The 22,614-nt window shown below is 39.8% G+C and overlaps 1 protein-coding gene across 1 annotated transcript in view; it reads left to right on the forward strand.

Annotated features, from left to right (window-relative positions):
- Positions 1-22,614, forward strand: part of ctnna2 (catenin (cadherin-associated protein), alpha 2) — a 466,961-nt gene that overhangs the window by 356,061 nt on the left and 88,286 nt on the right. Inside the window, exon 10 of the mRNA XM_047366904.1 lies at positions 18,798-18,890. Within this exon, the coding sequence (XP_047222860.1) occupies positions 18,798-18,890 (93 nt within the window). The remainder of the gene's footprint in view (positions 1-18,797; positions 18,891-22,614) is intronic.

Below are 22,614 nucleotides of genomic sequence, written 5' to 3' on the forward strand. Positions count from 1 at the left end.
ACCCCCTCAGGGCATCACGAGGGACACAGTCGAATGCTTTCTCCAAGTCCACAAAACACATGTTGGGCAAATTCCCATGAACCCTCGAGTACCCTGTAGAGGGTATAGAGCTGGTCCAGTGTCCCACAGCCGGGACAAAAACCACACTTCTCCTCCTGAAGCCGGGGTTCGACTATCGGCCGGACTCTCCTCTCCAATACCCTGGCGTAGGCCTTACCAGGGAGGCTGAGGAGTGTGATCTCCCTGTAGTTGGAACACACCCTCCGGTCACCCTTCTTATGTAGGGGGACCACCACCCCAGTCTGCCAATCCAAAGGCACTGTCCACGTCGGCCACGCAATGTTGAAGAGGCGTGTCAACCATGACAGCCCCACAACATCCAAAGACTTGAGGTACTCAGGGCGGATCTCATCCAACCCCGAAGCCTTGCCACCGCAGAGCTTTTTAACCACCTCGATGACTTCAGCCTGGGTGATGAAAGAGTCCAACCCCGAGTCCCCAGCCTCTGTTTCCACCAGGGAATGCGTGATGGCAGGATTGAGGAGATCCTCGAAGTACTCCTTCCACCGGCCGATAATATCCCCAGTCGAGGTCAGCAGCTCCCCAACCCCACTGTACACAGTGTTGACGAAGCACTGCTTCCCCCTCCTGAGACGCCGGACGGTTTGCCAGAATTGCTTCGGGGCCAACCGGTAGTCTTTCTCGATGGCCTCACCGAACTCCTCCCAGGTCCGAGTTTTTGCCTCTGCCACCGCCCGGGCCGTGGCACGCTTGGCTCTACAGTACCCTTCAGCCGCCTCTGGAGTCCAACGAGCAAATCACAGCCGATAGGACTCCTTCTTCAGCTTAACAGCGTCCCTTACTGCCGGTGTCCACCACCGGGTTCGGGGATTGCCGCCGCGACAGGCACCGCAGACCTTACGGCCGCAGCTGCGGGCAGCAGCATCGACAATAGTTGTGGAGAAGATGGTCCATTCGGACTCTATGTCTCCAACATCTCTCGGAATCTGGTCAAAGCTCTCCCGGAGGTGAGAGTTGAATACATCCCTAGCCAAGGGGTCCGCCACACACTCCCAGCAAACCCTCACTATGCGCTTGGGCCTGCCAAGTCTGTCCGGCTTTCTCCTCCTCCAGCGGATCCAACTCACCAGTGGACAGCTCAGCCCCTCTCTTCACCCGAGTGTCCAAAACATGCGGCCGAAGGTCTGATGATACGACAACAAAGTCGATCATTGACCTCCTGCCTAGGGTATCCTGGTGCCAAGTGCACTGATGGACACCCTTATGTTTGAACATGGTGTTCATTATGGACAATCCGTGACTAGCACAGAAGTCCAATAACAAAACACCGCTTGGATTCAGATTGGGGAGGCCATTCCTCCCAATCACGCCTCTCCAGGTATCACTGTCATTTCCCACGTGGGCATTGAAGTCCCCCAGCAGAATAATGGAGTCCCCAGGAGGGGCACTATCCAGCAACCCCGACAGGGACGCCAAGAAGGCCGGGTACTCCGCACTACCACCTGGCCCGTAGGCCGAAATGATAGTCAGAGACCTCTCCCCAACCCGAAGGCGCAGGGATGCGACCCTCTCATCCACTGTGGTAAACCCCAACACAAGACGGCTGAGCTGGGGGGCAACAAGCAAACCCACCCCAGCCCGCCGCCTCTCCCCGCGGGCCACTCCATAGTAGAAGAGAGTCCAGCCCTTCTTGAGGAGATGGGTTCCAGAGCCCACAATGTGCGTGGAGGCGAGCCTGACTATTTCTAGTCGATATCTCTCGACCTCCCGCACCAGCTCAGGCTCCTTCCCCCCAGCGAGGTGACATTCCACGTCCCTAGAGCCAGCCTAAGCATCCGGGGATCGGGCCGCCGAGGTCTCCACCTTCGTCTGCTGCCCAATCCTCTTTGCACCGGTCCCTCACGGTTCCCCCTGCAGGTGGTGGGCCCACTGGGGGATTTCCTTGCGACTCTCATTCGGGCTTGGCCCGGCTGGGTCCCGCGAGGAGCAACCCGGCCACCAGGCAATCTCCGACGAGTCCCGACCCCAGGCCTGGCTCCAGGGTGGGACCCCGGCTCCGCCGTACCGGGCGACGTCACGTGCCTCGATTCTGTAGTTGTCATGAGGGATTCTCGAACCGCTCTGACCCGTTACCTAGAGCCTGTTTGCCATGGGAGACCCTACCAGGGGCATTTAAGCCCCAGACAACATAGCCTCTAGGACCATTCGAGCACTCAAACCCCTCCACCATGTTAAGGTGGCGGTTCAAGGAGGGGATCTACAGGTCCTTCTCAATCAGCCTGTGGCACTGCTGAGGTCTTATGGAGGCCCAGGATGCTTCGATAGCGGCCTTTAGCTCATCCAGAGTGTTGGGTCTTGAGTCTCTCAACGTTCTCTTCACAATATCTCACAGATTCTCTATGGGGTTCAGGTCAGGAGAGTTGGCAGGCCAATTGAGCACAGTGATACCATGGTCAGTAAACCATTTACCAGTGGTTTTGGCACTGTGAGCAGGTGCCAGGTCGTGCTGAAAAATGAAATCTTCATCTCCATAAAGCTTTTCAGCAGATGGAAGCATGAAGTGCTCCAAAATCTCCTGATAGCTAGCTGCATTGACCCTGCCCTTGATAAAACACAGTGGACCAACACCAGCAGCTGACACGGCACCCCAGACCATCACTGACTGTGGGTACTTGACACTGGACTTCTGGCATTTTGGCATTTCCTTCTCCCCAGTCTTCCTCCAGACTCTGGCACCTTGATTTCCGAATGACATGCAGAATTTGCTTTCATCCGAAAAAAGTACTTTGGACCACTGAGCAACAGTCCAGTGCTGCTTCTCTGTAGCCCAGGTCAGGCGCTTCTGCCGCTGTTTCTGGTTCAAAAGTGGCTTGACCGTGGGAATGCGGCACCTGTAGCCCATTTCCTGCACACGCCTGTGCATGGTGGCTCTGGATGTTTCTACTCCACTGCTTCCGCAGGTCCCCCAAGGTCTGGAATCGGCCCTTCGGCGTTTTCTGCCACACTTTTTCCTTCCCACAGACTTCCCACTGAGGTGCCTTTATACAGCACTCTGGGAACAGCCTATTCGTTCAGAAATGTCTTTCTGTGTCTTACCCTCTTGCTTGAGGGTGTCAATAGTGGCCTTCTGGACAGCAGTCAGGTCGGCAGTCTTACCCATGATTGGGGTTTTGAGTGATGAACCAGGCTGGGAGTTTTAAAGGCCTCAGGAATCTTTTGCAGTGGTTAGAGTTAACTCGTTGATTCAGATGATTAGGTTCATAGCTCGTTTAGAGACCCTTTTAATGATATGCTAATTTTGTGAGATAGGAATTTTGGGTTTTCATGAGCTGTATGCCAAAATCATCCGTATTAAGACAATAAAAGACCTGAAATATTTCAGTTAGTGTGCAATGAATCTAAAATATATGAATGTTAAATTTTCATCACGACATTATGGAAAATAATGAACTTTATCACAATATGCTAATATTTTGAAAAGGACCTGTATAATTCCATGATGTTAAAACCTGAAAAGAATGGGATATTTGACAAACAAAATATAATGCACTATAAAATGTGAAATTGGTGGGTTACCTAACAATTTAAAGCCCCAGCTACATTTCTCTAGAAATGTTTTTAAACAGAATTATTTCATAAATTTAAAAAAACAAACAAAAAAAAACAAAAAAAAAACAATACTGTGTCCAAATTGTCTGTAGGATTCCAATCAAAGTGGCTGTAATACCTATGCTATGCCAGCAAGTGGCAATGTCAATATTGACTACATTAAAATTTTAAATAAGATGATCCTGTGGATGACTAAAGCAATGCTTGACTAATGATTCCCTCAGGACAAATGTAGCTCATATTTTCTTTGACACTGTTTACTTTTGGTTTACAGCTGATGTTGTAGAAGTCCATGTTGCCGAAACAGAGTCAAGTTAAAGTGAAACAGAAACTCATCAAATTCCTCCACTGGTGTGATTTATAGCAAAGAAAGCTAGAATGGGAATGGTCTTCTGTTTTATCTGTTTTGAAAATCTTTGGGTTTCCACTTCCCACATATAAACACTACAATGTTTTTAAAATCAAATTTTTAAAAATAATTCCAAAAAATCTTTACACAAAACTACACGCAGACGGTGTAAATAGAAAACAAAACAATCTAAATCTTGCAGAAATACAGGTTAGTGGACAGAACCTATGCCTTTTTCCAACCTTTAATATAAAGTTTGCAGTGAAAGAGAGAGTGTACTGGCTGCTGCAACCAGTACACTCTCTATTATGATGTCACCTGCCCACCCAGGGATTAGCTCTTTAACATTAGTCTTCAAAGTGTAACATATTGCTATAACAGCAGACATCAAAAATTATGCAGTTTAAGAAAAGCACTTATTTATAAAGCAGGATAACCTTTTCTGCATATTTGGTTTGTACACAATTAACTGGAACTTTAAAAAAACATATCACAAGCAGCAATCATTTACAAGCCATATCAAATCAGAATTAAGTTCGGCTAGCTTTGAGGGGAAAAAATTAGAAAGATGCATATGTTTGAGATGCAAACAGCTTTCTGTTCCCCAGTTACACCATGATGACTCAAAGAAGGCTGTCCTGCAGAAACACTGGGAGAAAACAACTGTACAAAGCAGGAGCTTTCTTCTGAGCATTTTGATTACTATGTCAGTTAACATAAAAACAGTTGTATTGTCGACCATGTTATATAGATAAATATGGTTTTTAATGTCTTATGTAAATTTTGGTTCTGTATTTAGCAAATTAACTTTCTTAACAACTAAACAAAACACATTTTTTTATAAAAAAATATTTATAAATAACTGACAGGCAGAGGTTTTACTGACTAAAAAGTTTTATTTAGTTTATTTAAGTTTGGGTTATTGTCAAACTGAACATTTAAATGCTCTACATAATCTATACAAATATATACTTTTCAGGTGAAGGAATGCATTTATTTTGTAAAAACAGAGCTAAAGGACATTTCTAGAAAAAAAAAATTTAAAGCAATTTGGGATAAACCAAAATGGAATTTAGTGAGAAAAAAAATATAGTGCCTTAAGTCTAGAATTGTTGGCATCCTTTCCAAACTGTTTGATTTGTGACGCATTCGGATCGGAATTAGCGATTAATAATCGGATTGATTTTGAATTCTTACTGATTCTTGTAAGGTGCCTCTCTTGAACAGTTACTAAAGTGCTAAAGTTACTAAAGATAAATGTTTACACCTGATTTATGCTTATCCTGTGCTTATCCTCCTTAAATGTCGCATATTAGCTTTTTCATTATCTATTTTATTTGCCCATTCTGTTTGGTCTTAAGGTAAGCTTCTCTATACTGCCGAATTTAAGCCAAGAGCGTGAAGAGAATTTCTACATGTTTATGGTTTTCCAGAAAATCATAAAGACACAGTACTTGTGCACACTTTTGCCTCTATTGATCATCAAATGAAAAGCCTAAAAAAGTAATGCGAGGTCTGATCTCCAAATCTTTGTTTCTGTGATCACAAACAAGACAGAAGCTGAACACTGCAGCACTCTGTTAAAAGCAGTGCTGTCATAAGACGACTAATCATCTTATGCACTGAAAATTAACTTTCAACGCATTGCAAGATAATTAACACGGAAGTTGTCTTTGTGTTATAGAAAGTTATGGCATGTAACTAACTATCAGTGTGTGGAACAGAGAGGGCTGTTTCATCTCCATAACTGCCAATGTGCTCCCATTGTTCATCTCCACCTCAGTTAAATGGTCCTGTTGTAAAGGGTTAGTCACAGGGGACTTGTACAATTGCTTGTGCTGACCTGGTAGGAGCTTTGTTATGGAGCCATTGACCGTATAGAATCGGGTCATTGAACTTCCATGTTGCCATCAAGGGGTCATTGTGAGTGTCTTAACCTTGGGCCATTATGATTTAGAATTAAAAACTGAAGCACTAAGGGTTTTTATTATTTATGTTTTTTTGCAATAAGTAGAAGTTGGTGTTACTCCACTGTACCATTGTACTGTTGTGACACCTCTGTGTTTTTACATTGTCTTTATTTTAGTTATTTTACAGTTACTGTGAATAAAAAAAAAACACACACACTCCAGTTCAAATACCAGGACCAATATTTCAGAAATATTTCCTTATTTGTGCTCTCATAATGTGGTTGCACAAGTATGCGTACCCTTGAACCCTTGAGCACATTTTAGTTGTATTACAGCACTTACACGTTTTGAGGTCCTTCAGCATGGTGCATCTAGACTTAACTGTAATTGCCCGCTCATTTTTGAAAAGACAATCCAAATCTGACAGATTGCAAGGACATTTACTGTGCACTGCCTTCTTCAGTTCCCACAGGAGATTTTAAATCAGATTAAGATATGGACTTTGTTTAGACCATTCTAAACTTTAATGTTTTTCTCGTGAAGCAATTATTTGTGAGCTTTGGCCAGGCTGAAAGAAGAGTCCATCTAGCAGAGGCCTGAAGGTTTTGAGTGACCATTGAGCCCATGTTGATGGCTACTTGAATTAGTTCATACTTCCATCCACATAAACTGAGGCCCCAGTTCCTGCAGAAAAACAGCTCCAACGCATGATGGCACCACTACAATGCCTTACTGCGACGTGCAGTTTTATTTTATATATACTTTAAAATTATGACCAAGATGTTGAACCTTGATTTTCGTCCAACCATAAAAAATATTTAACATATGCTTTTATAAGACTTAGCTTGGTTTGGATGTTTTTCTTTGTAACAAAAGGGTTGCATCTTGCCACCCGACCCCATAACTGAGACATAAACAACATTTGGAAGATTGTTGTTATATGTAGCTACTACACTACAATGTTGTTGTAGATTTCTTGGCAACCTCTTTGACCAATTTTCTTCATGTCGTTTCATCAGTTTTGGTAGAAATATTCCAGTTCTTGGTAATGGTACTGTTGTGCCATTATTATGACTTGTTTTACCGCGTGCTATGGTGTGTCTAATGTCTTGGAATTTTATTTTATTTAAGACATTAGACCAATACTTTTTGACAATTACATCATTTTGATGCTTTGGAAGCGCTCTGCAAACCATGGCTTCCGTTGAAAGACACGACAAAGAAAATGTAAGAATACTCTATTAAAAGAACTAAACTTTGTTTGGCGTTAATCAGATGCACTGTAAATTATAGCAGCTGTTTGCTGACTCCTATTTGACACAGGTTTTAATGTGAAGGTTATTTCTGAAAACAGCCAGATCTACAGATATAAGAGGGTGTGGATACTTATGCAGCCACACTATTTTATTTATGTATTAATGTCACTCCTGAAAAGGTTTTCAAGGAGTTGTAAAGGTTATAGGTCAAATTAAAGGTGGAAAGTGTTCTGATTTATTTATTTCTATAATAATAATCTGAATAGTTGATAGGTATTATTTAGTCAACTCAGAGGTAAGGAAACGACAGAGTCAGTTATACTTGCGGCAAGGGTAGCTCACACTTTGCAGTGCAAAACTACAAAGTATTAACACTCCTCCCTCTTTATTTATACATGCTTGGTCACACACAGTTCAAACAACATTCAAGGTGTGTGTGTGTGTGTGTGTGTGGGGGGGGGGGGGGGGTCAGAAAGGTTAGGGTTCATGTGTCTTGATTTCAGAGAAAGGAGTGGGGATTGGTACCAGTCCCTAGATGTTGCTGATAATAGCATAACTCACCCTTCTCTCCTATCTCTTTGTCTATGACATGTGGGGGAAGAAAGCACTTAGAGCAGACACAAGTGATAAACAATATAAAAAGTCATAAAACCCTAACAATAGTATTTTTGTATTGATCAAAATGCATGGCATTTTAAGTGGACCTGGGCAGATTATTTTATGTCCACTGTAGATTGTTAACTTTTTTATTTAGGATTATAAAGAAAAATAAGTATTTATCATCAGAAAAACTTGGTATTAGATATTGATCTGACACTCTGTTTCTGTGTTCTCCTATGTCATGTTTTTCTGCCATCAGTACACTGAACCAGGGGTAAGCTACAGAGACTGTTCACAAAAGAGGTTTGTGCAGTATCTTGAACCTGTCACTTTGTGAAACAGTCAGTTCATAAACAGCATCTTAAACTCATTTCCATTCCAACTTGCGAAGTGTAGAGAACCTCTAAGTGTATTAGAGTCACTTGGAATGTATTTCTACTTTGACTTTTAGTTGGTTATATGTGGATTGACAGAAAAAAGGTAGCAAAGGAATTTAAATAGCAGTAGTGACTCACGCGTCATGTTTTAGCCTCACAACTGAGATATAGGTAAAACAGTTTTGTTGTTCTGAATGATAGGACTCAGAATAAATGTATTGTGAAACATTAATACAAAAGAGGTGTGGCTCATAGGTTTGTCCTTTCCTTAAACAGGTTTATGTTTTGTTTTTTGTATGTGAAAACTTAGACGTAGAAATGGAAGGTGGATCAGAACCTATGTAGAGTGAGACGTTAAGCCATTATCATGCTGAACATGGTTAAAAATCCATTGCTTTTGTTCTTGTTATTTCACACTTTTCTTGTTTAATATGCCACAAGGTTTGGCGTTGCTTTGATGTCACAGCAAGCCCCGTGGGCATTCTTTCTGAGGCAATAAGCACTTCATTCTTTAATGGGGATTGATTTTCAAAGTTGTGGTTTGGTCATGAGCTCCTTCTGACTGGAATTCCCAATGGACTTGAATCTTACGCAACCTTGACTGTATGTGTTACCTAATGTCATACACCTCCACCTTTAGCCGTCTTCTCCAGTCCATACAGTGAATGTACAGTTGTAGCCATTTGGAGCTGACAGCATGTGACCAAAACAAATACGAGTGCTCCTGCGAGGGATGCCACAACATACTTGTAATGGAAAGTTATTCTTACAAGTTGATGTCTTCTACATTTTATCATTGTCATGTGTTTTGGAGGTGACCCTAATACAAGATTTAGTGGAGTTGAAAAACGTTTAATGAAAAAATAAACTTACAACGACCAGGCATAGGAACTCAGGCAGGTGAAAAACATGAACAGGTTGGAAGCAGGCACATGACAATACAGGCAATAGACATGGAAGGAATCAGGAATAGACCAGGGCAAAGACACAGGGTAGGTAATGAGGATGATAACGGGGTATTAACGGAAGGAACCCGTGGAGAACAATGCAAACCAGAGAGCTTATAAACTGAGGGAAGTGAAGTGAGAACCAATGAACTGAGAGACAATGTAATCAGTAGCAATATGGCACAGGTGTGGACCAGGGCTGCAGGGAGACAGAGGGAGTGACTAACACAAAAGAGCAGGGAGAGCATGGAGGTGACTAGACTGACATAAACAAGAAACAGGTCTATCAGAATATAAACACATCTAGCGCCAGAACCCATAGCAACAACAAGTAAACAGAAGAGATCTAATAAACCTGAATGAACAGAAAACACCTGGCTGAGAAAAGTAAACAAACTCAAACCAGACAGGTCCTTACAATCATATTATAACAGCCAACTTCATTATATTTTATTGGTAGACTAACACAGGGTACTACATAATTGTGGTTACAGATGATCCACAGTTTTCACATTTCTTACAAACAAAACTCTGATAAGTGTATAATTTTTTATTTATTTATCCCCACTAAAACACTACTTAGCTAAACTGCCTTTTGCTGCAGTTATTTTAGCGTATGTCTCTTCCAGCTTTGCACATGTAGAGTGCCCATTGTTTGCCCATTTTCTTTGCAAAATAGCTTAACCTCCTTTCTTGTTCCTGCTGAAGAAAATACATCCCCTTAGTTTGATGCTGCCAGTACAATGTGTTCTGAGATGATGGTTTGGTCAGGGTAATGTTAGTTTTCCACTTGACATAGTGTTGTAGATGGAGGTCAAAAAGGTTTAGTTTTGGTCTGGACCAGAGCACATTGTTTGGCATGGTTGCTTTGTCCCTTTCATGACTTGTGACAAGTTCAAAAGATGACTTCTTGTAGAACTCCTTCATCAATAGCATTCTTCCTGTCATTCATTTAAAAGACCAAATTGGTTCAATGTCTGACTAATAGTTGTTCTCTTGACAGATTCTGCCACATGAATTGTGGATTTACACCAATCCTTCAGTGTTACCAAAGGCCTTTTGGCTGCTTCTCTGATTAATACTCCCCCTGCCCCGCCTATAAGCATAGGTTGACATCCAGATTTTGGTAGATTTGTAGTTGTACCATACTTTTTCCTTTCTCAGATGACGGATTGAACAGCACTCTGTGAGATCCTCAAAGCTTGGGAAATTGTTTTCTAACTTAGCCCTGTTTTAAAGCTTAACCCTGATCTGTCTGCTCTGTTCCTTGGTCTTCATGTCTTTTATTCACTAATGTTCTCCATCAAAACCTGTGAGGCCTTCACAGAACAGCTGGATTTATACTGACTTTGACTTACACATTACTGTATCTATTAGTGAATTAGATGACTGGAGACAATTGGTTGCTTTTTTACTCTTGGGTATCAGTAAAGAGTGTTGAATACAAATGCATGTTACTTACAAGGTACACTTTTATTTGTAAAAAATGGTAAATACCATGAATGCTTTTTGCTTCACTTTCCACTTATGCATTACTTTCTGTTAGGATTGTTTAAAGGGTGTCGCCGCTATTACATGGTAAATATAACTATCCATGCAGTATTTTATCCTGCATTCTACAAACTGTTTGTTCAAAGTACTGCAACATTTTTTGCCATCCAGCAACCATAATTGTCCTCTGCAGTGATTTATTTTTCTTTCACTTTCTTTTTCAATTCAAGTTCCACTTCCTGCTTCCCTCTCCAACAAAACTGTTATACCTTGAACCTTGGCTAACACCGACGCTATTAACCCTCCTTGATGGTTTGGCAGGATGGGTTCTATTTTTAACAGTTTTTGTGTAACTGCTAGAAATGGCTACAGAAATGGTGCACTAAGGGGAGTGGCTCAAATGTTTGTAGTTACATTGAGGTCAGGACGATTCTGAGCTTTGCAATTTAGGAAGAGAGAACAAGACAGACCACCTTATGATGTTACTTAACATGTTATTATCATCTTTGCTTCCAGACGATACATAAGATGTCCAATTTACCCACGCCCCAGCTAGAGTAATGAAAAAAAAAAGCCGACACTGTCTGAGTGTCTTCCAGTTACTCGGCTCCATTTCAGTGATTTATATGGCTAACATAAGAATACCCATCTCTCAAGTGCCATGGAAACCTTCATCAAATTAGAATTGAAGTGATTATCCACGGCAGAGCTAAAGGACAGAATCGATAGCTCTTTGTTCTAGGCTAAAATGAAGAATGGCCATTCAGCAGGGATCTCTCTCTGTTCCTCCTTTTCTCACACTCACATAAACACACACACACACACACACACACACACTCATCCATCTGCCTCTTTGAATTCCTTATTCCGCTCTAGTATCTTTGACCATATCAGCATTAGGCTTGCAGGGTGTACTCTCAGACCTTCCGTCTTGGTTTTCTCACCCCTGTCAGAAAAAAAAAGAAAGAAATTAACACCCAAAGGAGAAGTGCTTCCTTAGATGATTGCAATTAGTAGTTGGAGCAGAATTTTGCATCTTTGCCCCCACCTTGCACTCTGTGTTAGGTAATAGGGAGTGGGAGTGGGCCTGTTGGGCATTGTTCCAGCATCCGGAGAGCCCTCTGCCCCTTTTGCCTCTTAAGACACTGCAGCAGTCAGGGGGCGGAGAAAAGTTGGAGATAGGAAAGCATGTAAGTGAAAATAATCAGAGAAGAAAGACTTGATTTCTGCTGGTTAGATAGGGCTGTTGTTTTCTAGTTGGAGCCAGGGTTACATGAAAAATGCATAGAAATATTGTATTTATTTTTTGAAGCCCTCTTATAAATAAAGGGCACAAACACTCCATTAAAGGAAACATTGCATGACAACAAATATAATTGCATCATGAACAGAAATGTGTTTATTCAACATTTTTGATGTAATAATTAAAAGAGATAAAGGTGTGATCCTTGTTCGTAAAACTTGAAAAAAGATTATTATTTCTAGAACAGTGGTCACCAACCTCTCAATTGCGATCAACAACTTATCCCGGTAGGTCTCTTAAGTCTCTACAAATTTTGTAAAATATAGAGCATACAGTTTTCATTCATTTGATGGGAGCGTGGTCAAGCTGTAGTTTTCAAGATTAACCACTGTATGGGTTGCAATTATGAGGGATACTGCCATAATTAGAATAAATACAGAAATAAACAAATGACGGACATAAATAAATGAATCAATAAAATAATTACTGGGCCAAAAAGTAGCTTATAAATATAAATTAGTGCACCATTACATGCAACAAAATAATAAAAAGAAGATATTTATTAAATTATTGATTAATTAATTGGATATAAATATATATATTTCTATTTTTATCTACTATTTTTATTTAAATCACAAATTTTCAAATCATATTTTTTTTCTTAAACTCTATATTTTCCTTTGTTTATTTCATACAAGTGGATTTCTTATGGGAAGAAACTTGTGCCATCAGAAACTGAATTTGAATTGCTCAGACTGAATCTGTATTTGTGTAATTTGAAATTAAATGCATTGGTTTGAAAATGAATTTCACTAAACAGAAACTGAATATAATGGTTTGAAACTGAATTTGTTTGCTTTGAAAATTTTGCTTTGTATTGAAAATTCAGTTTGATTACTTTCACTATCAGGTCCGAAATTCATTTTCAGTTCCAATATTCAGTTTTTTGTGTCTCACATCCGGGTTCTTGAAGCCACAGATTAATCATACACAAATTTACTGATTCAAGGTTCCAACAAAATGCGTCATTATGCCTAGATTTGAAGGATGGATCCGGTGTCCCACCCTATCCGATGATTCGTTGCGGGTCAAAGTAGATTGTTTAAACGGAAGTAGCAAAGGCCGGAGGAGAGAGAAAAGTTCTGAATAAAATTGGATAAATTGTGCATTCTGTGAAACAACTGAACTTCTACAATGTTTTTAGATGAGAATGTAGTTGTGTAAACCTAAAATATCTAATCAGTTTATCAAGATATTGCTTAATTGCACAAATGCGCCGATGTGTTCGTCCGCTGCCCTAGCAGCCGGCTCGCCTCACCAGCTGTCAGCTGACCGGGTGGTTGTGGTGCGCTAAATCCCGAGAGAACAGCTGACTCCCGGCACATTGTTTTCAAAATCCCCATCCATTGGTTTCCCCAATGGATGGAAGTTAAACAAATATAATTCAGTCAGATGAAATCTAATATTAATGTTTGGTTTATTTATTATAATAATAATAATTATTATTATTATTATGCTCAGCAAAGAAACTGATTTAAACTTTGTTCCTAAAGTTAATATGTCAGTGTTTAAGTTGTTGAAATTTTTATAAATAAATTAAACAAATGGTATTTGTCATCAATGTATTTTATCTAGTTATATCTATGAAAAATATTTTCAACATTTTAAATGGCTGAATAATGAACATAAATCAATAACATTTTAAAACAAAACAGCATTATAAGCTATCAGCAATATGTAAAAGGGTAAATAAAAACCGTGTAGTCATTTACAATAGACACAACGTTATTAACCTTCAGGCTCTGTTTGTTCGGCATCACATCTCTGCTATTCATGCTAACACGGTTGCTAGGCCACAGACCTTACGCTGAGAGAAGGGCAAGAGAAACACAGACCCATGTAACACCGGCGACACACTATGCTAATCTGGCATGTTTAGCTAATAGCTACAGGTAGCATTAGTGTTACTGTTTGACCATCATTTGTTTAATGACGCTTCTTATAGATGGTCATTTGACTTGGTGATTGACATCTGCCAAGTTCGTGTATGCTGTACTGCTCCAGCTCAAAATGCCGTAAAGGAAGTTGTGATGTGAAACGTAAATCAATGAATCTGTGTTTGATTAATCTGTGGCTGTCCTGAAGGACCCAGATGTGTGACACAAAAAACGGAATTTTGGACTACCTTTATTTATTAAAATAATATTTAAAGAAATATTAAGGGAATATTTGGAAAAGAGCCCAATCTTTCTGGAGAAATGGTGTTTACTTAGTTACCAGATTTATTAAAATAATGTTTAGGGACTATTATGCACTAGCTTGAAAACTAACAACCTTCCTGTTAAATATTCTGTAGCAGCAAGCACGTGTTCTTACCTGTTAGCATTGAGCTAACAAAAGAATCGGATAGCTTAGCACCAGAAACAAACACATACCTTTAAAATACCTCGGTTAATATAAGGGTTAAAATGCATAGGCGCGGATGGCGCGTTATTAGCAATCTTCTGTGTTTAAAATCACCCTTGAAGTAAAGTTTGACTTAACTTTAAAATCACAAACACAGAACACAAACAGGGCATGTGTGCTGCAGATAGCCTGCTAGCACTAAGATAGCCGAGTTTCACACAAACAAAACCAAACTTCATAAGATGAAAAAGGTTTAGATCATTTCAATCTAAATCTTTCTGTTATTTTTCTGCCCAAACCCAACCTCTGACCATGGTGAGAAAATGTTGTCCAAGGGGCGAAGTTTGAAGAAACGTCCACAGTCAACAAGCGGATAGCTTTCAGCTAACCTCGGCGCGGCGCTGGTGGTATAAGGGTTAGCTCCGGAGCTGTAGCTGGGCGGCCCGTCCTGTCCGCTGACCACACGGGTTAACACGGTCTCTGATGTCTTCCTTCCAGACTGGGAGACCGCGTCTTTGCAGGGGCTTATCTTGAACACCGTTTGCTTCTGCAGGGCTCGGAGAGAAAGTCAGCAATGCTTATACTTATACAGTTTGAAGAGTTTATGTCTTTTTGCCAGCAAAAGAGACATCAGTGCGCTCGTCTCCCCTATCCGGTCCCTTTCGAAAGCCGTGTGGAAGAGGGCGGATGTAGCAACAGCTGGGCTTTTATTTGGGTAGTGGCGTCACAGGAAGTCCGCAGTTATCCCGTTTCCTGGGTGTGCCGGAAGAAGGTTACTGCATTTATTTTGAAAGTTCCAGAAAAGTCCGTACCGGAGTTTAATGTTGTATCCCTGGCTGTGGGTCCCAACAAAACAGATTGCTACCAAATTTCAGCATGTTTTATCTTTGCCAAGTGGGGTTGATATGGAAATAATTGACTTCCAAAATGAGATTGAACTTAAAGGCAGTTCCAAAGACAATTGCTTTTGGGGACTTGTGAGCAGAGATACGTTTTTCCTCCTTACTCAGTGTGCTCTAAAAGTAAATGCATATTTTGGGTCCACCTATATGTGTGAGGTGACATTTTTTACAAATAAAAATAATAAAATCAACGTCCAGGCACTGCCTGACTGATAACCACCTCACAGACTGTCTCAGACTTGCAGTCAGCAACTTTAAACCAAACTACAAAGCACTGTCAGAGATGGTCCAGTCTCAGCCATCACACTGACTTAACACAATGTCTGACAATTGTTTTGGTTACCCTAACGTGGCACCCTAGCACTGTTGTTTTCTTTAGTTTAAACTACTTTCCATAAAAAAATAAATCTGTTTGTACTATGTATGTGTATGATTTGTTTGTTTGCACTAAATAAGTTCAAATAAGTGAAATAACTGAAGCTTGTTAAAGTTTTATAAAAATGGTAAAACAAAACAGCAGTTCTAATCAATCCATTGAACAGAGTTCTCAAATATTGTTAAAATAGAGTGGTCTCCCATTGTAGATACTATTATCGTTGTGTATTTTTGTTTACATTACAGTCGATAGATTCTTCTCAGACAGAGCTAGGGGATCTTTGGCCTAAAAAGGTTGCTGACCACTGTTCTGGAAGACAACATGATAAATGTCAGGAAAAACCAATCTAGCAGATTTGTTTTGTGGGTAAAAATTTCAATAACCCACTCAGTCTTATTAATTATAAATGTACGTTGTAAAGAAAAAGACAGATATTTTAAAACATAAAAATGTCATAAAAGTTTTGAAAATCACCTCTTAAGTCTACGATAACATCAGCAACTGCATTAAAGTTGAAAGATTTGCTTTGCATGGTTCTGAAGCAAATCCACTGCAAACTGCCACTCACATTTATGGGGCACCAACTCACAATCACACACTCCCACTCTCTCACACCACTTTAAACACACATACACACACACGCACACACACACACACACACACACACACACACACACACTCCATGCTTCACATAAAGGACTGTAATCCATCAATGTGCTCATTGCTGTCACAAGTAAAGAGACAGAGCTCTAAGCAAGAGTCCTCTAAAACAAATTTGATTTACCTCACTTTCTCTCAAACAGTGACATGAGCACTAGAAGTGCTAATGCAGACTGGCACCTTTCGCTGCCAACAGGCACACGTCTGTTCAGTTCAGTCTCAAAGCCCAAAGGTTTATGCTGAAATCTGATTTTTTTTGGGAATGGGATTGGGGTTTTGAAGGGTTTAAAAGCTATGAAAATTAGCTATGAGCTGCAGTGATGGTGTGGATAAATTTGATAACTTCATGCTGGACATGAGCTTTGTGCGCTTGTGTGTTTGATCCTGTCAATAAAAGTTAATGATTCAGATATCGTGATTTAAAATACTCAATTTTACACCGGTGATGTTTTTGTCTTTGTAAATTTACTCAACCAGCTCTTTAGGGTATATTGCATCCAGAGCCCATATTACGCAGTCTTTAAATTATCTGAAGCACATTTAATCCGTTTAGAACAAGCGAACTGTTCATGCACCAAAATTAACTAAGTAATTAAAAAACCAGCTAAAATAAGTGGCAACATTTATTTTAAGGATCCAAAGGTCTGGTTTAAGGCATTTAATCAGAAGACGGTACTCTGAGAGAGAAAGCATGATTGTTTTTTTTTTTGGTCATAAAGCCCACCTAGCACCTTAATTATGAAATTAGGCACCCTATCTGCTCTGCCAAAGTCCCTCAATGATTTAGACATACTAGCTGGACATCAGAGCAATTTTGGAAACATTATTCTAATAAATTCTGTTTTCATTGTTCGTTTTGCTTGAACCAAGTCATTTTGGATCCAAATGAATTTAATTATCTCTCTGCAACTGAAGGCTACAACCTGTTCAATATCGCCCTGCTACACCAGAGACATTCTAGTTCCTTACAATTATCCTATAATAATTAAAAAGTCCATAAAATTATGTTTGTGGAAAAAAAATAGCAACAACAAACAACAACTAAAGCAAACTGTGTAAAGTGTCATGAAGTCTTTTGGGGTGTCTCTCTGCCAGTTTTGTACATCTAGATGCTAAAATGTCTGCTATTTCTTGTTTTGCATCTTTGAACAGGAATTTGTAAGTCTTGGCAATTCTGAATTAAAATTAGGTCTTGTCTTTGACTGGACCATTCTAACACATGAATATGCATAATTTGAACCATTCTATTGTAGCTCTGACAGTATGTTTATGCTTGATCTCCTACAGGAGATGGACCTCTCCCCCAATATTCCCAAGTTGTCATCTATTTAGATCTATGCTTTTCCCATTAACTCTGATTACTTTCCTGTCCCTATTTTGGAAGTGGGCCAAAATGTTTAATTTTGTTGTCATTTCACCACAGTACTTTATTGCACATTTTTGCTGGGTCCCTAACATGGCTTTAAATAGGACATCTTTTTGCTTGCTACTTTTTCATAAAGGCCAGATTTGTGAAGTACAAGACAAGCAGTAGTCCTATTAACAGATTGTCCCATCTGTGCTTTGGATCTCTGCAGCCTCTCCAGTATGAGGCCCTTGGCTGCTTCTCTGATCAAAGTTCTTGTTGTCTACTTTTTTACTTTACGTGGTCATGTATAGATCTCCTCAGTCTTCATAATGTTGCTTCTTCAGTAATGCAATTCATTCATTCAACATGTCTCTGAGACCTCACGGAATGGAGAATTAATTACACATAGGCAGACTCTATTTTATTATAAGTTGACATCTGGAGGCACCTGTTTGCACAGGATAATATTTATTCATGTCCCAATAAAAGTGTAACGGGGGCGCAGTGGTGACACGGGGCAAAAGCGTGAGACCTAATTAACGGAGGCTATAGTCCTCGACGTAGCCACCATAGGTTCAAGTTGACCTTTGCTGCATGTCTTCTCTCTCTCTTCACCCCATTTCCTGTTGGTCAACTTACAAAATAGGTCCCCAGTGCCTCAAAAAATACATAAAAAAGTGAACAAATGCAAGTCCTACTTCATATTTTCCTTCTTTAAAAAAATGAAAACCATGTATTATTTTCCTTCCACTCCACAATTATCCCCATACTTAATTTTTGTCTATAACATACATTTATAATAAAGTACATTCAGGTTTGTGGTTGTAACATGACAAAATCTGAAAAAGTTCAAGAGGTATGAATGCTTTTGCAAGACACTGGTGCATTTCAATACTCTAAAATACATTATCCTTCTCCTAAATATTGCTGAATACAACTGCGACCCCAATAGCTATCAACCTATTCTTTCTGACCAAAATCATAGAATTCCTAGCCAGCTCACAGCTTTACTTCCCTCTGTGAAGATAATGTCGTAAAGCCCCATCCCTGTTGCAGCTCTCTTGCTTCGTCTGACATTGTTGGTGACATTTTTACCTTTCTTAATGAAAGCTCTTTCTTGATCTGTTCAAGCCTTCTTATGCTGCTCATCGGAGCATTAGTTAAATAAGCTTCCTGTGGGATTTAATATTCCCTAACACAACTTGAACAAATATAACTGGGCTACATCTATGTGGTGTTTCCTTAGTTTGCAAATATACTTTAGTATAGTGTAAATGTTCCTTTTTTGCTTGCTTTATTCAGGTGGCCAACCTGGCTTGCTCCATCTCCAACAATGAAGAAGGTGTGAAGTTGGTACGGATGGCAGCCACCCAAATTGACAGTCTATGTCCACAGGTGAGTGCTTGAAAAAACAATTTTACTGCAAGCTGCATACATGGTGTGCCCAACAATTTTTGGTTTTTAGCCATGCTGAGCTGATCTCATAAGATTAGCTTTAGATAGTTTTTTTTTATATATATATTGGAACAACCTGAAATGGCAGAAAAAAATCATAGTTTGCAGAATTCAACAAGTACTCATAACTTGTAGAACCATTTCTCAGAATGCAGACATAGCGGGAAGTTAAAACTGATCCATTATTTCCACGGTTTAGGGAAGGCCTTTTCACATGGGACAACACAGAACGAAAAGTAGAAATGGAGTAGAAAAGCTGAAGTTAAGATTCAGACTTTAATGTACATTTTCTGCTATGTACACCCTCTGTAATCCACTGACTCTGAAAACTTGGAAAAGAATCGTCTCCTGATACCCCTTGGACACACTCAACAGAGAGGGATTAAAAACGTAATCGACTCAGACTTTGTGACTGGGGAAAGAGGAACAAAGAGGAAGTGGAACAAAGAGGTGTTTTTTTCCTCATCTGTTCTGAGACAGTTTAGCCCAAGTTCCTTAAACTTCCTTAAACTTCCTTAAACGCTTAAACTCAGCTGCTGCCATGTCTTGGTGATAACGTCTCTGAAATATTGTCCTATAAAAAATCAAAAAAGAAGGTATGCAGAGGAGCACAGAACAAATATTCAACAGCTCAACTATTTAAATACACATTTTAGTTGCATTTGGACATGATTGATAGAAACAGTTTCAGGTTGAAATCTCCAAAAGAAACCCAATGGTAAACATGATCCTTGTGTTGAAAACTATAACGTATCTAAGAGGTAAGTTCTCTTTCTATCTAACACATTTGTGTTACTCTGTTTAAGCGCTTCTTTTGTTTGGTTAAAATGGTCTTATACTTCCCCAAGGTAACATTCTGATAAGTATTCCTACAAATGTGTTGTATATTTCAATATAATTTTTTCCTGTTTCTTTTCTGACTCTGGGAACAGACATTTGTAAAACAGACATTTCTGGGTGTGAAAATAACACACATATAAACACACAGGTAAGACACATTTAAGTGCCCAAGCAGTGATGTATGTACTGAGCAAAAAACATCAAATGGGAAATGGGGTGGACATACTCCACATGGATGAAAACTTAGCAACAGCATCCAGTAATAAACACAAAGCACAGCAGTAGACAGTAGAAGTTTATTTTTCATTTAACACCAACTTAAGCTGTGTTACGGTGATCTGAACAACATTAAAGGCAAACTGGAGAATTCAAAGGGTTTGAAATATTGATGGAACTAAACAATAGATAATTGTGTCAATATCCATGAATAATTTAGAAGTTGATTAATTCTGACAAGATTAGATTTTGTACAAAGTGAAGACAGAGTGGACACTGTGTTTAACCTGACAAGTAATTTGCAGATGTTTGATTTTTTGGGGCGGAGATTTATGTTAAATCAGTTTGGGTAACAATTCACAGCCTAAACTAAAGTTGCCACATGTCATTTAAAACATAATTGTCAAGGATATTTGACTATTCAATTCCAAGATGTAGTCTATGCCTCACTGGGTCCGTCCGGACCACAAACCATCTGGCTGCTGCTCGCACAGAACAACTTCAAACTCAGTTTTCGGTGTGCGTAATAACACGCTCAGAAGGTGCCTGTGCAACTCAACAACAGAGAGGAGAGATAATCTCTGATCAGGGCGGAAGCTGAGATGACAGAATTCCCTTTGTGACGAAGGTTACGAACTGCAACAGTCTAACGATGAGCAGAGCAGGTCAACAACTCCTCTGTAGGAACATAGAGACAAAGGAAACAAATCAGCAGCTGAATCATGCAGTGTAGCAACCCTTGTGTGCTGAACTTTGAACTTTCGCAGTTTATCACATAAGAACCACACATTTTAGCGTATTTAGGATATTTGATTTGATAGAAACATACAAGTAGTGCTTAATTGTGAAGTGGAAGAAAAAGGAAACATCCATCCATTCGATACCCAGTTATCGTTGCAGGGTCCAGGGGGGGAGCCAGCACCATCTCCAGCCTTCAGTGAGCAAGAGGAGGGGTACACCCTGGACAGGTTGCCAGTTCATCACAGGGCAACACAGAGGCACAAAAGACAAACAACCACGCACACACAAACACACAAACACACACACACACTCTTGTTTTGCTATATGTAGTGAGGACCATGTCTTGACTCCCATTGACTTCCATTTATTTTTAGTCATTTTCAACCCTTTCTATGCCCTAACCCTGACAATAACCCTAACCCTAACCATTACCAGTGCATGCCTAACCCTAAAGTCAATTCACACCTTAGTCCTAAACCTAACCATTAGCAAAATAGGTCGTGAGGACCAGCAAAATGTCCTCACTTTGGTACAAACGGTCCTCAATTTGATGGTGAAATCGGGAAAATGGTTCTCACTGTGATGCCAAGACAGGAACACACACACACAGACTCATAATAGACCACAGGAAGGCTTGATGAAATTCAGTCGTAGTGACAAATACCAACAGCTCTTTCAGTGACAGACATTTAAGTGGAGCTTGTTCTAAGGGCTTTTTCTTGTCTGTTTTGTCTTGTTATACCTTCAATAAATAAAATATAATTTAAAAAAATCAAAGACAGAGGAGTTTAGAAAGATTTGTAACAAACTTCAATGACTTGCCCTGGTTGGAATGCTGGGGGATGGTGTGGGAGGGGCTTTCCCATCCCTAGAGCACCGGTCCATATATCCCATCCCTATTCCTTCCTGCATCCACCACTGAAACCTCAGCAGTTCCAGACCTCAGGCATGAGTGGGAGGATTTAAAGCCATGGCTAGAAATTGTCAGAGAAAATCACTTTTAAGCAGTAAATAGCATGTAGGCAGTTGTTTTCTGTGGCACAAGGTGGCCTAGCAGGTGGGCTGTAGTCCTTGTCAGGTGCTGAAGCCTCCACAGCTCTTTGTACCCTGATAATCTCTCTTAGATCAACATGGTAATCTCAGATTTGTTAATCTCCTTTATAATTTTCTGATTAATTTCAAATCTAAATTCCAATTAATTAGTGAAGAACTTGAGATGTGTGTAAGATGAGCGTTTCTTTCTTAAATTAGGTGTTGAATGTTGTGCGGGATACACAAACTTAAATTACCCTTGAATAAAATAGTTCAGTCATTATTATGAGAAATGAATGTGAAAAATAATATATGTTTAAGTTTTATAAGATTAGCAGATGGCAAAACTGATTTGTAATGAATGGTAGAGTCGATCAATCCGACAGTACTGCTAATTTATTTTAAGATTGTCTACATTTAAAAATGGGAAAATAAATTACACCTGCCTTCAGAATTATTATTAATATTATTATGTGTAAATAATGTAGATCCCAAAGTTATATTTGGTAAAACGATGTGGGCATTAACTTTTGTTACAAAGTGACCATTCTCATCTGTTGATGCTCAATTCAATACAAATTGTACTGAGAACCTTTTAATCATTTCAGTTAATTGTGTTTACAATATTACTAAATATTTAAAGTCAAACAGGTTCTTACCCTGTATCATGTGTGTCCCTTTAATTTGATGCAGTCCCATAAATAAAGTACAGTAACCAGAAATACTGCTTAGAATATTGACTATGTATTAATGTGGAGCTGAAAATGATTCTCAGTACAATATTCTATGAATATACGATGCTGTCATTCATGCTGTCAGTGCTCCCTCTTTCCAC

The sequence above is a fragment of the Girardinichthys multiradiatus genome, chromosome 5 (genome assembly GCF_021462225.1).
Source record: "Girardinichthys multiradiatus isolate DD_20200921_A chromosome 5, DD_fGirMul_XY1, whole genome shotgun sequence".
Classification (NCBI taxonomy): domain Eukaryota; kingdom Metazoa; phylum Chordata; class Actinopteri; order Cyprinodontiformes; family Goodeidae; genus Girardinichthys; species Girardinichthys multiradiatus.